The following is a 16,836-nucleotide window of genomic DNA, read 5'->3' as shown; positions in this document are numbered from 1 at the left end:
TTCAATTAACACTGCTAATGAAACACCTCGCAGAGACCCGGCGTTTTAAAAGCCACAGAGTGTTGCGGCATGACAGACGGCAGCCAGGCCGGGCTGCGCGGTTCGCGTCCCAGTTCCGCTGCCTGAACCGCGGGCGAGCGTCCGGCCGTGAGAAAGGGACAGGTTTAAATGAGCCGTGTTGACCATAAGCCTTTGAGGGTTGAGCAGAGTCTTTACAGCAGGGATACCCGCTCTCCCTGTCACAGCGGATCACCTGTAATCTCGACACACCCTGACCTAGGACCTGCCCACCCTCTGCGGGTTGAAAGGATCAAGCCCTCCTGTTCTGTGCCATTCAGTGTCAGCAAAGCAGCCTCTGCCACACTGTGTCTGATGTGGAAGTAGAGGCACGATAGCTTCCCTTATTGTGTGAAGATAAAAATCACATAGCAGGTTGCCTATAAATAATTTGTTGCCTTATGGTCACTGTAGTAGAGCAAGATATGCCGTGAGGTTTTTTATTGCGAGAGTTTGTTTATTTGATCATTTAAATGCTTTCTGTCACAGTGACTGAAATCGTGCTCTTGGTCAGCTTTTGCTTGACCACCATATCTCTTGACAGCTTTGGGCAAGAACAAGTACTTTTAACAGCGAGATACATAGTGTGTATGATTTTCAGTTCCATAGTGCTAGCAACACTATCTCATTCAACTGGACTGTGAAATTCCATCTTTGTTTAAGCAAAGATCATTTGTATGTTTTGTTATGGTGGTTCTTAAACACATCTGCACACACAGTCCCCTAGCCTCTGCCTGCCTCTCATACGGGACCCGCTGTCTCTAGGGCAACCGCGGAATGCGCAAGTTGCCTATGGCAACTGCGGAAGGGGACGTCCCGCCCAGCGCTGGATCGCCGGTCCCCTCTTCAGGAATGCCATCATCAATGCGGACGTTTTTCACTCTAATTGCCTGCAATCCATTGAAGGGCCATGCTGTGTTTGCTTCCGATTAATTCTCTCGGAAATAAAAAAAAAATTATTTCAAAGAGCAAATTGGATTCTGTGCAGATGCCAAACAGAGAATGATGCCTTTGTTAGTGCAGCTGACAAGCAGATTAAATGTAACTAGAGGCAGTAATAACATTACTTTAGAGCAGAGGGTCTGATTAAAATGTAATGCCAGTGTTAACTGGGAAATGACTGCAGCAGTTTACCACCAAATCATAATGATAAAGTCTGTGAGGTGTCTTAAAAAGTAAGTGTAAAAATGGCCACAGTACGAAAGCATTCCATAAGAGAATAAGAAGTCATGGGGAGTGCCCTCTCCACAGGATATGCTATTTGTCATGGCATTTCAGAGGCTGCTCTGGGAAGTAGTTAGTTTTTTGTGCTTGGTAACATGAGGCTGGGGCATACATAGAGCACTTAAATGCACACTGAAACACATACATACTGAAATGAATATAGCAAATAAGACTGAAATAGGAGAGGGGGACACATATCAAGAGGGAGTGTAAAAAGAAGAGTTTGAGTGCCTTCATCCTGGTGACCAGTGGCAGACAGTGACTACACCCTGAGGAAGAGTTAGGACAGAGTCAGACCTTTGTGGTGTGCCCCTAGTTTTTGGAGGACTAGAGAACGGTATCAGGTTCTAAATCAATAATGCTACAATATGAGGTACCAGCACAATAGCTTGCTGCCAGGTGTTAAAAATGTGTGTCTCATCATTAGGGACTTTAGTCCACAAGCTGAATTGATCAGAAGATTGTACTGATTATGCTGAACAGATCTGAGATTATTCCCTGGGTCCATACCCACATGCCTGCATGTGCCTTGAATTCCTATGTTAGCCCAGCCTTCCTCAGAGCAGAGCATTTCAAAGTAAAGCGCTGGAGGTGCAGGTTAAAGATTTCATGCAGCAAGAGCGAGAAGGGCCACCGCTTCAGTAAACATTTGGCAGGCGTGTTGAGTCATTTTAATGGGGTGGCGTGCGCGCTCCCCGTCGAGCAGGGACAGGGCCCTCGCCCCCGCGGCCGTAAGCCAGCTCCCGTGACCCGCCGAGGGCAAACAAGCCGTAACGCACGGTCACCTCCCGTTTCCACCGCTTTGGGCAGCGCTCCAGGGAGCGTCCGCGCTCAGCGAGCAGAGCAGAGAGCAGAGCTGTCAGTTTCTCAAATTTTACGATATCCCTCGGACCAAAGAATCAGAAATACTCCTGTAGTATTCCATTTTTCTCCACCCCCCCCCCCCCCCCAACCACCCCAAGAGAGCCCGTTAAACATATCACGTGCATTATTGCTTTATAAATAATGCAGACATTTGATACAGCCGGTTTTTTTTCCCCTCTTATATTGAATCAGTTCATCCGGAAAGGCAGGATGATACCGTCGCCTCGCACGCTGAGGCTGCAGAGAGGAGAGACAGGCCTGTAATTCTCCCGTTTTTCCATGCGGCATTACATTTCAAGCTCCCCAGAGTTCAACGGTTCTCCTTTTTTTTTTTGTTTTTGCGGCGGGATAACCCCAGTTATATTTTAGGATTTTTTGAAGTGCAGTGTCGGTGCGTTGCGGCTTGCGGTCTGTATGTTCAGAATTGAGGCGCTCACTCTCTCTTTCGATGTCCCGAAAAAACGGCTGCAACAAGCGGTGTTGTTCTCTTTGTCGTGTGGGTGGGTCGTGAGAAGCAGCTCGGAGGACTGCAAATGAGTGTAGCCTCCTGGAATTTTAAACATAGGTGGAGGTACAGCATCATAATCAATCACAGAAGCAACCCCCCCCCCCCCCCCCCCCCCCCCCCCAAAAAAAAAAAAAAAAGCGATCAGCAGAATGTTTGTCTCACCCGAAGCCCTCAGAGAAAGGCACTTCCTTACTGCTCGCAGATCACTTAATTCTCTCTTTCAGTTTGGCTGGTTTAGTGGGGACTCATGTTGCCCTAAAGAACACATTGTAATAAAAACTTGTCTGAGTGTTGGTCTTGTGATAAAATAGTGGACTGCGGGATTTCCTCTAATTCTTCCACTAGAAGGTTCTCACACAGTATTATAGCGTAAAAAACCCAGCAGCCCGGGCCAAACCTCACTGGAGTGGCTCCATACAAAATAAGGTTTCACTCCCTTCCTCTGCACATAGACCCAGATAAGGTGGCAAGGCTCCCTGGAAAATAACCCTTTGAGGAGCTTAGAGCCAACATTCCAAAAGGGTCAAGATTCCAACTTAAATATCACAATTTAGAATATAGAGAGTCAAGGTTGTGCAGTTGTGGTTTGGTCTTTTTTCACTTCTTTCTCTCTGGAAAAAAAAAAATGTAGCGCTCATAATTAAAATGCTATTGATCTTTTATTATGCAATGAAGTGAATGTTTTTCTCTCACATATATTGCTCCATATTAAATTTGTTTATTTGAAGTGCTGGCATTTTCCCACCAGTCTAGAACTCATAAAGTCTGACTCTGCTAAATAAGTAACAGACTTTCAAGATCTCCAGCCTATCTTAATGAAATGCTTAAACTGAAGCACTAAGGGGCTCTGAACAGTGGTGTGCAAGCCATTGTTTTGCATAGAGTGCAAATAGCGGTCCATATAATTTATATAATTTAGAACAGGAACCTAGCTGTGGTGTTTGTACTTAATTTCAGCATCTGTGTGGTGTATAATGTCTTTGCAATTTGCAGCCGATTCTATTGACATTTTAATAGTTAATAATTTCATTTTTGAATATTGAATTGGCATAGGTGATGGCCCTGTCTGTACTGGTGATCAGGTGGCCTTCAGAGAGAAAGCAGAATCCTTGTACAGAGGTGCAAAATCTGGGACTTTGTGTGGGAAAGGGGCTTTAAGGTCACCACATCTTTCTACAGTATATACCCGGATGGAAATCACCGACAGCCTGTGACAGCAGTACCCACCAGGGGAACAAACCACCTCATTTCCAATAGGTGTCTGTCCCTCCTATTAATGGTCTTTCATTGAACTGTTCACTTCCATGGTCTCAACTGTAGTTACAGTGATTCACTCTCCACCTGCAGGCTGCAGCCATCTTTTATTCTCTCAGATGACTACCCTTTTTCTACAACAGTCAAAATTACACTGTCATTATTATGAAATATGAGTTGTTTAGATGAATAATTCGCAGAGACATATTTCTCTGAAGCAGTGATTACCAATTCCCAAATCAATAAAATCTGTCAGTTGAATCATACAGAAATGTGATGGGGGTGAATGCGTGCGCACACACACGCCTCTGAATTAATACAGCAGGTCGCCAGAGATTACAGGAGTGAATGTGCGGGAGATTCATTGGAGTGCGCAGGTGACGGCCGGTGATAATTTTGAAACAGGGCCTCGGTAAATCTCCTCCCCGCACCCCGGGGCACACAGTAAACAACATGGCTTTCAGGTGCCGTGATTAGCGCGCCGCTTGCTCCACGTGAGCATTGTTTCCCCCTGACCAGAATCAGAAAACCCGTGACAGACTGAACCGCCGAATTCAGAGATGAAGAGCAGAGGACTGACTGGGACAGTGTGTTTCCCTGCGAGCTTCCGCCACGTTCCGCTGAAGCTCAGCTGTCTCGGCTTTAATGCATAGTGACACGTATTGCCATGATCCCCTGTTTGAGTGACAGCTGAAACAATACAGCTAATTATGATACACTGTATCTTCACGTGGATAGGCTCGGGCAGTTATCGAATGTTCAGTGCTGCCCCCTGCTGGAGTCCGTATATCCTGCAGGACTGAGAGAGTAGATGGATGGGTCTGTCCACATGATGAGGGATGATGGGGGTGATGATTATTGTCTGGGATTAGGAGAAAGAGTGACAGAGGCAATGGAGACTGGTGTTAAGGTGCACTCCACTTATAAGAAATTCTGTCAAGTTGTCAAGTGCCAAATATCATACATGTTTAACAAAATTAATTTGACTCAAACTATGGTTTGAGTTTTTCATTTAGTTAAGGATGTTGACTGGGCTGCTTCTTAGCAGCTTGAACAACATGAGAAAACTGCATTCAAATAATTCACGTTCATTATGTTATTTTTGTTTTACTGAATGCTGTATACATCCAGTATGTTTCGTTCCATGTCTGAAGCCATCCAAGGTATGAGACTGTAGCTGCACCATATATTTTGGAACAGCCTCTCTGTGAACCAGTACAGTTTTTAACCTATATCAGATTCAGACTTTTTCTTTCAAAAAGAGTAAGAATGCATTCCTGTGTCTTGTGTATAGTATTTGTACTCATCTGAAGGTTTGCAGTCTGAACAGTCAGTGTCAAGTCAGTGCACACAAACACACACACAAACACACACATGCAGTGTCAAGTGTGTGACTATAGAAGGACATATTCGTGACTGCATAGTTCTTTGATGTAATTGCCTTTTGTGGCTATAAACACATTTATTACATCCAGCAAACCGCATCAGAACTGGCTCACAGAAAAGCAGACAGTGAAAGCCGAACAGAAAGAAGGCTACACACATGTAATCTGTCCTTTATCATTCCTTTAAGCTGCAGCAGAAACCAGTTGCTCATTTCGCCCGCCGCCTACTCCAAACCATCTGCCATTCTGAGGAGCTGAGACTGTTTAACATATGTCATTCAGTCTCTAATGAGGTGGAAACGGACACATATGTCTGTCTGTCTGTCTGTCTGTCGTTTGGTTCTGTCAGTGCTAGCCCCTCCCACATCTGCCCCCCTCTCCCCTCTCCTCTCTGCCCACACAGTAATCCATCCATCTAGTGACTACAAGACCTCTGATTTGACATCTCACTAAACCACTCAATACACGGCTCTCTCCAAGGGTACTCCGTGAGATGTGTTCTGCATGTGGAAAAACCCCTGGGCCGCTCTTGCTCTCTCTTGCTTCGTCTCTCTCACTGCCCGTGGGTCTGCTAAAGTTCGCCTCCGTTTCTATTGGCTTCAGAAGAGCGGGCTCTTTTTTGCGGTCCGGAAAGCGTGGTGGAGCTGTGAGTCAGCAGGGCTGGCTGATCGATAGGGGTCCTCAAATCAGATCAGTGACTCGGCGAATCAGATCGCCTGCTGGCACGTGGATGCGTCTCTGGCACCGTGCTGAGTCAGGGAGGAAGGGTCTCACCGAGGTGTACCGGCAACCTGAGAGTGCTAAGAATCCTTTGTGTGTGTGTATGTGTGTGTGTGTGTGTGCGTGCACATGCGTGCACACATGCATGTACATGTGTACGTGTGTCAAACTCCAGTTAAACTGAATGCTGTTACCAACTTAAGGCAAGCTAAAAAAACGCCTGGGTTCTTTAGGGTGTCTTCCTAATCAATTCCTTCTTTTAAGTAATGTCTGCTCATTCCCTCTGAATTAGCATGTTATTGTGCTGTGAGTGCAGCTTGAAGGCCATAGCCTGACTCCAGATTTCACCTAGCCTGGGCGTTTGATTTACAGAAATAGTTTCTGAGTCACTTTTCTGCCTGATTTGAGTACTTTTGGGAAGTGAATGTGCTTATAAATACACACATAAAAGGGCTGAATTGGATGACTTTCAAGCACAGAGGAAAGGGGGTGTAGATGTGCATCATTAAATTATAATTAGGAAATTTACTAACCGTACCCTGTGTTTCCACATCCTTTCAGTTAAAATTCATTTTCCAATGATCACATTTGCATCAATGCAAATGTGAACATCTGCATTTCAGCCTCTGTTAGTCACACGCATTTTGCCATGTGTGAAAGACGCTGACTACAGATTCTGTATGTGTGAAAAGAATCTTCTTTGGGGTATACTTGGACGTATTGTTAATTGTGTCATACACTGTGTCCTTAGTCTGCATCCATGTTTAAGTAATCAGACATATGTGTTCTTTATATCTGTCCCGTGTTACTCACTACAGGAAAGCTAGGGTGCGACTGGGTCAGGCAAGTCACCCGATTTCTGATGTCATTGATCATATTGTGTTGACTTCAGAAATGGATTATTCGTGATCTGTAATGATGTTGATCATATTAGCAACATTTGACATAACAATGTCGAATTAGGTTTGGATTCCCATCCTCCGTTCCGATCAGCTGAAGACCCTAGCATACTAGTGTGACATTGGATTCTGCTGTGGACTAATTCTGTTCTGGATCCAATGAAGTTCATTAGCTACATTTTATTTTTATTTGATTTGATTGATTAATTGGTAAATTCTTTCATATTAGTATTAGTTCATAGATATGCTTATCCAGGTCTGTATCCTGTGATACATTTTTGTTCTTTAGTTTTTCATCTTAAATGGTTTCCTGAAGAGTGAAACAGTAATGGCCTAACACACCAGTATTTACAGTACACGAGTGTGCCCGTCGATCCACCGCTTGGCCCCAGTACTTCCTGCACTGACCCCTCTCTCCCCTCCGCAGTGTGCGGCTGTGACCTGGCCCGTTCCGGATTCTTCCAGAAGAACGGCGAGTACATCTGCACGGCGGACTACCAGCGTCTGTACGGCACCAAGTGCGACAGCTGCGGGGACTTCATCACGGGCGAGGTGGTGTCCGCGCTGGGCCGCACCTACCACCCCAAGTGCTTCGTCTGCAGCGTCTGCAGGTAAGGCTCTCTCCCTGCCGCCTCCACTCGGTGTGAGTAACGGGTGTGGGAGCGGGCCTCCGAGCGGGGTTCAAACCGATGTTCCTGTCGCTTAGCTGAACTCTTAACGGCCTGCGTCATTACCAGTTGAGCTGAAGGCAATACGCCCCTAGCTCTGTCAGCAACAACGCTAGCTAAGTAAGTCTCAGGAAAAGATGTCACCACGGAAGACATGAAACCACTCTACTGCTTACTATCCGTCTGGCTTTACGCAGGACTCACATAATCAACTAATTTCAGCTCCACTGTGTACGGAATTAATAATTAATAAATAATTTAATTAATAAATAATTATTAATAAATAATTAATAAGTAATGTTCTTAGCTTTACTGTGCTGTCAGGTTGTAGATGGGGTTCATTTAAGGTGACAAGTCCATGTGGCAGCTCATTCACTCAGCTACTGACCCAGGCACACCCTTGAAGGACCCATGATCCTTCCCTTAGGCAGCTCACCTCCCTCCAGGTCCAGAGTCAGCACCAGACAGCACCACGCAACCTACCGTTCAATGTGAATGGAGATGACCACAGTCAGACTGGCCCCTCACCCTTGGTCACATTCGGATTTTATGAGGAAAGCTCATGTGTTAAGTGTTCACAGCACTGGTCAGGAGTTATTTCCTTGGCCAGTGTCCTCTGGTGGGGTCTGAGGTCACCCCTGGCATTCCATACTCTGCCTCCTCTCTGGAATTAGCAAAACGGATGCACGCCCGGCTGCCTGTGCAAGCGGGAACATTCTGTCCAGCATTCTGGCATTTCACACAAGCTTATAACCTTGCACAAGGTTATAACCTTTTCTTACAAGGTTGTAACTTCTTCACACAAGGTTATAACCTCTTTGTACAAGCTTACAACCTGTTCACACAAGGCTATAACCTCTTCCAACAAGGTTATGACCTCTTTGCACAAGGTTATAACCTTTTCACACAAGGTTAGTACCTCTTCACACAGCTTATGACCTCTTAACACAAGGCTATAACCTCTTTGCAGAGTTATAACCTCTTTGAGCAAGGATACAGTCCCTTCACACAAGCTTATAACCTCTTCCCAGAAGGTTATAACCTCTTAGCATAAACTTATACCCTCTTCACACAAGGTTATAACCTCTTCACCAGTAGAGGAAACATCACCCTCGCTCTGTTTTCTGTTGCACTTGACTTTACAATAGCCAGGACCGATTTGTTTTCTTCCGCTGAACGGAAACAATTATATTTATGACGCTCAGTAAAAGCGCACATAAAAGATGCATCAAAGAGCCATCCAAGAAAGGGCTCCATTAAACAGATTAAAAGCAGCGCGGGGGGGCCCGCCGGAGGAGTAGCGTAGCGTTTGCTCAGCAGATGATGAGCGTGAATCATGAGGGATGCTTCCTCACCAGCTCATTCTCTGCGCACCGCGCAGCGCCGGCTTCTCTCGTGCCCTTACGTAACAGCCCATCATCTTAAAGCCGCATCGGAATGAGAATCTCTGCCCTCTGCTCGGAAGGCGCGCTAATAAGGCTCTGAGAACAGGCCGGTGTCAAAAACCCGCTGCTTCGGAGCCGTCCCAGAGCAAGTCTCTGGTTTAATCTGCATTTTTCTCTCTGACGTTTCACCCAGCCGGAATCTGACTTTTTATCCAATATCTCCCCCCTCCCTCCCTCCCACCCACGGAAACTAGGTTAAAGAGGCCTGCTTGATTAGCCCTCCGGAAAAAAAGAGAGCGCGTTGCAGACCTAACAGAGGTGTTTGAAATTAGGGAAGGGATTTGATGGCTCGTATCTGGGAAGACGGGGGGGGGGGGGGGGGGGGGGGGGGGGAGTTTTCTCATGTTTCTTAATGCCTTCAAAAACAAAAAAACTGGGGCACCGGCTCTGGCTCAGTGTCTTTGCTCGGGGCGCTGCTGTGGTGTGAAGATCAGCTCTCCTGCTTCTGTGACCAGCTTATTCACAGAGAGCTCTGTCCCAGGGCCTCAGCTCTAACATCCTGAGCACAGAGAGAGCGTGTTTCTCTGTTTCCACCCGTCTCCCTGTCCCCACCCTCTGCGAAAGGAAAAGCCGTTCTTCAGAGGAGGATGTTACTACAGAGGTCTGCCGTGGCAGGGGACCAGCCTGCGCGGCTATTCGGGGGGAGCATCAGGGGAGCGGTTGTTTCTATATTTGGCACCTGTCTGAAAGGAGGAGGCTGTGAATGCGGGGCGGAGCGGTGGAGGAGGATGGAGATGCGACACGCGCCGGGGCGGGCCGCGCCCGGGGAGGGCCGCCCGACACCCCCGCTGTGGGTGCATAGAGGTGAGGGGAATGTCAATGAGGAGGCCATTCAGTCCAGCTCTTAGCATTCAGCTGAAGGCCCGTCCGCTCCATTAGCTCCCTGAGAAGCTCCAGCAACCTGCCGGGCACGGCGCCGTGTAGGGCCATTCTTACGAAGTGAATTCTGTTCATCAGTTTTTTTTTTTCTTTTTTAGCAATAAAAGCTTGCCTTACGTGATCTGATAACATAAGAATAACACAGTGATGAGGCAGACAATCATGCAAAACAATAAGACAAGTAAATGGACAGCTTGGCTAGAGTGAAATCGTCTCTGTTCTCAGTTTTTGCTTTGGACAATCCCAGGCCCTATTTTTTTCATGCTTGTGTTAAAGCTGCTGTCTGATCCTGGTGACTTATGACATATTTTTACAATACAGTCCTTCTCATTTCCCCCAGTAGTAGGTTTAAATGGTACACTAACTTCAAATTCTTGTACATTTTCTTTTATGTATGGGACTCCTCCCCCGTCTATTTTTTGATCGGCCCTTTCTGAACAATTTATAACCAGCTATGTTATACTTAATTCTATTCTCTCATCCTCTTCCTCCCCCAAATCTCTTTAATGTCAGATATATCATAGCTTTTTCATCCAGCCTGCCATATCCAATTTTTTTTACTTTTTACTTTTTTTACTTTTAAGGATATATTGTGTTATATCACTGGGCCTTGCAAAATTAGGCTTGTAGCACAGCAGTTCTCAAGCTGTGAGCCAGGACCTGGTGGTTGGTTGTAAAAACAGCAGAGGTGGATCATGACATTCAAGGAACCATATACACAACTAACACACCTCACTAACACACCTCACCTAAATACTGCAGTTGGTAGTTTACATGGAGTTATAAATCCCAAAGCCTATATTTTAGAATGCACTGTAAATATACAATACATCCTACTATACATACATGAAATTGTAAATGTGGACCTAGTCTGTCTCAGACAGTCAGACTGTCAAGGGCCCATCCAAGCCCGTGTGTTTTTCTAAGTGCAGTAGCACTGAATCACTTCCCCTAAATCAAACTGCTTCTCCTCTTCCCGTTAGCAAGCTTAGAGCAATTAACGCTTGATATATTTCCACTTCCTAATAGTTGGGGGTAATCCATTTGCAGAGGAGTTCTGGGATTGCTTCGTACAGCGGCATTGCCAATCAAGATAATGAAGTGGCCGATGGGGTTTTCTTGGCAGCGACAGTTTGTAACATCTTTTCAGCAGATTCAACCAGTTGAAAGACAGAAGGGCTTTTGCTGAGCCCACCACGAGATTCAGCATTTGGACCATAAACATTGAGACGGCAGAGCACTTCAGGCAGTCCTATTTCACAGCTGCGCCCTTCTTTGGCGTCTCTGTAATTCTCTCATTGCAGCAAAGCCTGCTCTCGCCGGACGGGCTAACTGTGCTTCCTGCACTTTTATTTTGAAGTATGGCAGACCGAAACGAATGTGTCAGTGAAAGACCAAAATAGCGGTGCCTTTTGCGAATAGAAAAAAGTAAGCATACATTAAATATGTAAACAGTGTAAATTTTTAAAGTGGGGAAAGAGCTGACGGTGCAGAGTGTCTGCAGGGAGCAGAACTCACGCAGCAGGTAAGGGCAAGGTCAGATCATGAGCCTGTGTTTAGGGAAACCGGGTTAGCAGTCTGTTTGTTTTCACTCGAGTCAATTAGTCATTCATCGCTCATCTTTTAGCGCAGGCGGTGCTTAGCGGTGCAGCTCTTTCTCACCCTGCAGCCTCATCTTCTGTGGGAGCCATTTCTGCCTGCATTCATCTTCACAGCAAGGACACACTTCTGTGACTGTCCCGACACTGTCACAAGACACATAGGCGCGTGCGCACACACACACACACACACACACACAAAGACCCGCAGATAGGCATCCACTCCAACACACAAACACACACGCGCGCTCCCACACAAACACCCACAGTCAAGCGTGCATTCCGACACACACACTCCTACACACACGCACAGACACACACAGCCACAGACAGACTTATATACCAGCTCACACTCCCGTGTAGGCCAACACCCACAAACAGACACACACTGTCTCTCTCTCACACAGACACACAACCACAACCACACACACACACACACACACACACACACACACACATACACACCCATACACACACAGATGTGCATACCCATACACTCTTGCACAGACACACACACCCACAGACAGACACACACACACCCACAGACAGACGTTCATACCCACACACACACGCGCGTGCACGTGCACACACCCTCTTGCAGTGCCATATGGACAGCAGGGAGCTCCTGTGTTAGTCAGGGGGTGACAGGCCGTGAACACGCTCCGGTACAGCTGGTGGTGACCGCCCGCGGTCAGGCGTCACCGCACCCTCACCCCCACAGGTCACCCCAACCGCATGCATGCCCTGGAGCGCTACCACACACACACTGCCACCACCACAGCAACAACCTCGTCCAGGCTGCACCCACAATCACTCAGTCCTGTTACAGTGTCATTCAATCAATTAGCGGGAAAATGGGCCTTTCTTCTCTCCGTGCTTTTTCTCTTTTTCTGTTTCTCATTTGTCAGCTTGCCAAGGATTGCCAACAGTAAAAGCAAAGGATGTGGGAGTGTTTCAGACACTCCACATTTACAGGCTGGGAGACATAAGAACGTTTCGCGTGTTTTACTGCGTGAGGAAAAAAGGACAATCAATACAAGTCTCTTAAGCCCTAATCTGAGACATATGCTGGGAATAATCCCTTTAGTTTCTTTAGTGTTGGGTGGAACTGCCGCCAATTCCCTACGGGAGTCCTGGCTCTCCGACAGAGCGTGTCCATCTCTGCGTGTGTGAGTGTGGGAGCGCTGACTCAAACCCTAACCCAACCAACACGGACAGTCCGCGTACGAGGTGGAATCACACGAGTGGGAGGAAGGCTGCATGTGCGTGTGTATGGGTATATTTTGTTTATCTTGTGAGACTAACAGGAGAAGTGATCGAGAAGGTGACGACCCCTGCGACTTCCCCACACGGCTCGGGTTAGCTCAAGCAAGTCACTTTAACTGGAGCATGTGGTGTGGTGTTCAGTGCAGTGGTTTCAGGACCCAGGGGTCATACAACCATCTGTACCAATGGATATCAGTCTGTGTGTGTGTGTGTGTGTGTGTGTGTGTGTGTGTGTGTGTTTGTGAGAGAGCGTGTGTGTGTGTGAGAGAGCGTGTGTGTGTGTGAGAGTGTCTGTATGCGTGTATTTGCAGCATGTTTCTATGTGCGTGTGTTCCCACGTATGTGTGTGGTATCCTCAATAGAGGATAAATTTGTACATTTTTTGTTTTGGTGATGTGCATTGTGTGGGTTTGGCATCATGCTGCTGTCTGTGGGCATTGTTCTTTTAATTCTGTAGCTTTTCTCTGAGATGCAGAATTATTGATCATTTCTCTAAGATGGATCTTTTTAAAACACAAAAATCCTTTTGTCTCTTGCTGATGGCGAAGAAGCCTTTCACTTGCAGGGATTGTTATAATCACGGCTCAGTGATCTGAACTCTTTATTAGTTTAATGCCGGAAGGAAGGCCCCTCCTCCCACCTTTTCAGAATGCAAAGCCAGTATTTATAACTTAATGAGTCTACTGATTATATTCCCATTGAAGAAATCTCTGCTAGAGTTATGCATGCTCCAGACGCTTGTGATGGATTCTTTAATAATCACAAAAACATCCACCCAAGAGACTGTCTTTATGGACAGATGTTCCGTCACAGTGAGCTACGCGCATCCAGCCTCCATCATTCAGAATGAATCTGATTAACACTGACAGAGTGAACTAAGGCTTAATCTGATTGACGGTGACGTGTCTCTGTTTAGATTACCTGCGTCCCACACCCCAGCGCTGCCCCAATCACCTGCCCGTTCGCCTGGTCTGTGCAGAGGTGTTTGCGTAAGGCTATATATAGTGTGAAAGTTGGCCTGCTCACCGCCAGCTCCATTACAGTTGCTGACTCTGTGCTTTTGGCAGTCGCGGCGAGCAGGCAGCCAACACATATTCGACGGCAGCCAGTGTGTAAAGCGATCATTACTCACTCATCTTCTCCAACCCCAGCTTCTAAAATGGGGCTAGTGATTGGGGCTGTCTTGTTTTCTGTTCTTCAGAATCGGAATCGAAGCACACCGCCTTCCTCCTAAATTTAAGTCACGCCCAATTCACCTGGAGTGTTGAAATCGGGGAGGAAGGTATCAAAAGTTTGTCATGCAACAGCAGGCAGCAGAAGAGAGGACTCTAGCGCAGCGGTCCCTGGTTAGCTGCTGTGACGTCTCCTGGTTTTCTGTCAGCTGAAATTGCTACTAGTAGAAATGTGCTACAGCATGTACTCTCACAGCTGAGGAGATGTGCTCCCTGAGTTTGTGGCATTTCAATTGCATATATGTAGATTATGTGTGTGTGTGTGTGTGTGTGTGTGTGTGTCTGTGTGTGTGTATGTGTGTGTGTGTGTGTGTATACGCATGCATGCATGCATATATATGTGTGTGTGTAAACTCTAATTTGTGTCTACGTTCAGACTGGATTGTGCAGTGAACAGCACAGCAAGTTGGATTTATGGATTTATGTATCACTGACTACATTAACTTGCCCTTATGTACTTTAGTAACATGTACTTTAGTAATATAATGAGATGATAAATGTCAGCTTTAGTAATCACCTAAGTAAAACCATCAGTCTAAAGCTAGACGGTCCTGTTTTTATTCTCTATGCCCCCCCTATATTGTTAAAAGTCTCTCAGGTTTGAAACGAGGAATCCGTTTTGATTTCATTTTCTCTTAAGAGTGATAGCATGTACACTTCTCTCAAGTCTTTTGGTGACATTAAAAAGTTCAAATTAAGTATTTATATGATCATTGTCAATACGTTTATGTAGCTAGAGTGTATGATGTTTTATTTCACATTTCATGGCATCTTGACTTTGCTCTGTCTGGCTGCTGGCAATAATGGAAGTTTCACTGTGTCTACCCCTGCTATGATTCTGATACATCTTTAGCCTCCATTTCCACACCCTGAATTATGTATTATTCCATTTAGAGCTGGGATCCAGATCTATCTTGGTATCTCCCCTTCTCTCTTTCTCATCCCTTACATCTTGGTGTTTATCACGAGAGCTCCTGTTGCTGTGTGTTTTTAGTGCACAGAAGGCCTCTAGCGCGTCCATGTGCATGCGTGCCCGGAATGATCTCTGAAAACTGCTGAATCACTGCATTGCTCCCTGCAGCTCGGAAACTCTGCAAATGAAGCTGAGAATTAACCACAAACCTAATCGCGAAAAGAAGAATATCTCACTTACATCAGTCTATTTTGCTGACTATTTCCAAGGGAAGCTTTATCTGTGTCCTTTCATGTGCTTGTGTAGAGAGAGCCAACGGATATTAATTTGATAATGGACCGGTCGGCTATGATGCAGTTGCCTTCCCTGACCGAGCAGTTTTGGTGTGTGTTTTCTTCCTAGTGCAGTTCCTTCAGTGTTTAATACAGCTGTTGGAGACATCCAATATCTTTAAACTCATCGTTAAAATCATCAACTCCTCAAGTCCGTGTACAAAGAAAATAATTATCCTAATCATCAAACATTTCCCTCCAACAGTATTTTGTCTTCAGTAACACATCAAACAACCACTGCCAGTCTTTTTCATAAGCAAAACCCATGAATTGGTGTAAAGGGTGAGATATGGAGTTCTGCTGTCACTCTGTTGCTGGAGCATTTTTAGTTTTGTGAGCCTTAACGTTGTCCTAATGTTGTACTAACACTGTCCGGCTGTGGCTGAAGCCTTAATTACATCTCCTTTTGTGCTGTGGTGCTTGTTGGAGCGCGCTTTAGAACCCTGTGGCAAACAAAAGGGTCTGTCATTAACAGTTTATTATAAGTTTATCCTCGTCATATACCATGACCCCAGTTTGATCCGGTCCCAGAGGAACCTCCAAGCCAGCCTTACCCATACATGCAGTGGTGTCAAGAAAGGATGGGTGAGGCTGGCTTGTGGGTTCTTATGGGGTCATGGAAAATCATAAGGATAAACTTATAATACCCATACAGGCAATGAGGTCAGGAAAGGACAGGGTTATCCCTGGGAGTGAAAGGCCATGTCCTCACTGTTCAAAATTCCAGCCATGTTTCCATAGTGCTGAGATGACTGGTCCCCAAGGGCTATTACCTTTCAGTGTTTCTCTGAAAATTTTCCTCAAATGTAAATCACAGAGTGCAGTATCATATGTACGTATATATATACAGGCAGATATGTTTTCTTTTTTTCTGTTACTATATTTATCGGCCCGTGCTTTAGTATTTGAGTAACAGATTCCAAAAGCTATGTCAGCTACTTTGAGTGTAAGACAGTAGAATGTTGGCTTGTGGTTATTTCAGGAGATTTATTCTTGGCGTTTTGTCCTTTTTTTTTCCAGGAAGCCCTTCCCGATCGGAGACAGGGTGACGTTCAGCGGGAAGGAGTGCATCTGTCAGCAGTGCTCCCACACTCTGGTCAGCGCCAACGAGCCAATCAAGATCCACGGGCCCAGTCGTAAGCTCCACCCACCTCATTACCTCACCACAACAGCAGGACTGCGGTCTAAACGTGCTGTCCACCAGTGCTTTTCACACCACTCCACTTAAGAAGAGCAAGGGTTTATTATTTTTTAATGTGTGGTTAATGTGTCTCACATGCACAAGGCGACAGTTTACACAACAGTGGCAAGGAAGCCGGCAGAAACCATTCGCTCATCCCTAGACCTCTCTGCACTTATCCTTATCGTTGGTGGAATGCATGTACATATCACCTCAGCTCTTGAGCTTGCGATTCAATACGCCACTCAGCTAAAACAAACAAAACAACATTCTGCCCATCTCACGCTTGAGTGTGAAGTCTGCAAAGTTTGTCTGTTCGTGTTGCTGTGTCTCTCAGCTGGAACTCCATTATGTCTGCCCATTCCAAAAATATTCATAGTAGGAATCAGTCACTGGCACAAGCATATCTGAA

General features: G+C 46.0%; 1 protein-coding gene across 4 annotated transcripts in view; it reads left to right on the top strand.

Moving 5' to 3' along the window:
• ablim3 (actin binding LIM protein family, member 3) overlaps positions 1–16,836 on the top strand; it is an 89,949-nt gene that overhangs the window by 36,981 nt on the left and 36,132 nt on the right. For all 4 annotated transcript variants that reach the window (XM_036548995.1, XM_036548997.1, XM_036548996.1 and 1 more), the window contains exons 3-4: positions 7,339–7,522; positions 16,265–16,380. In XM_036548995.1, coding sequence (XP_036404888.1) covers positions 7,339–7,522; positions 16,265–16,380 — 300 coding nt within the window. The remainder of the gene's footprint in view (positions 1–7,338; positions 7,523–16,264; positions 16,381–16,836) is intronic.

The sequence above is a fragment of the Megalops cyprinoides genome, chromosome 16 (genome assembly GCF_013368585.1).
Source record: "Megalops cyprinoides isolate fMegCyp1 chromosome 16, fMegCyp1.pri, whole genome shotgun sequence".
In the NCBI taxonomy this organism is placed as follows: Eukaryota; Metazoa; Chordata; class Actinopteri; order Elopiformes; family Megalopidae; genus Megalops; species Megalops cyprinoides.
The sequence above is the reverse complement of the archived record's forward strand: the minus strand, read 5'-3'. Positions and strand labels throughout refer to the sequence as shown.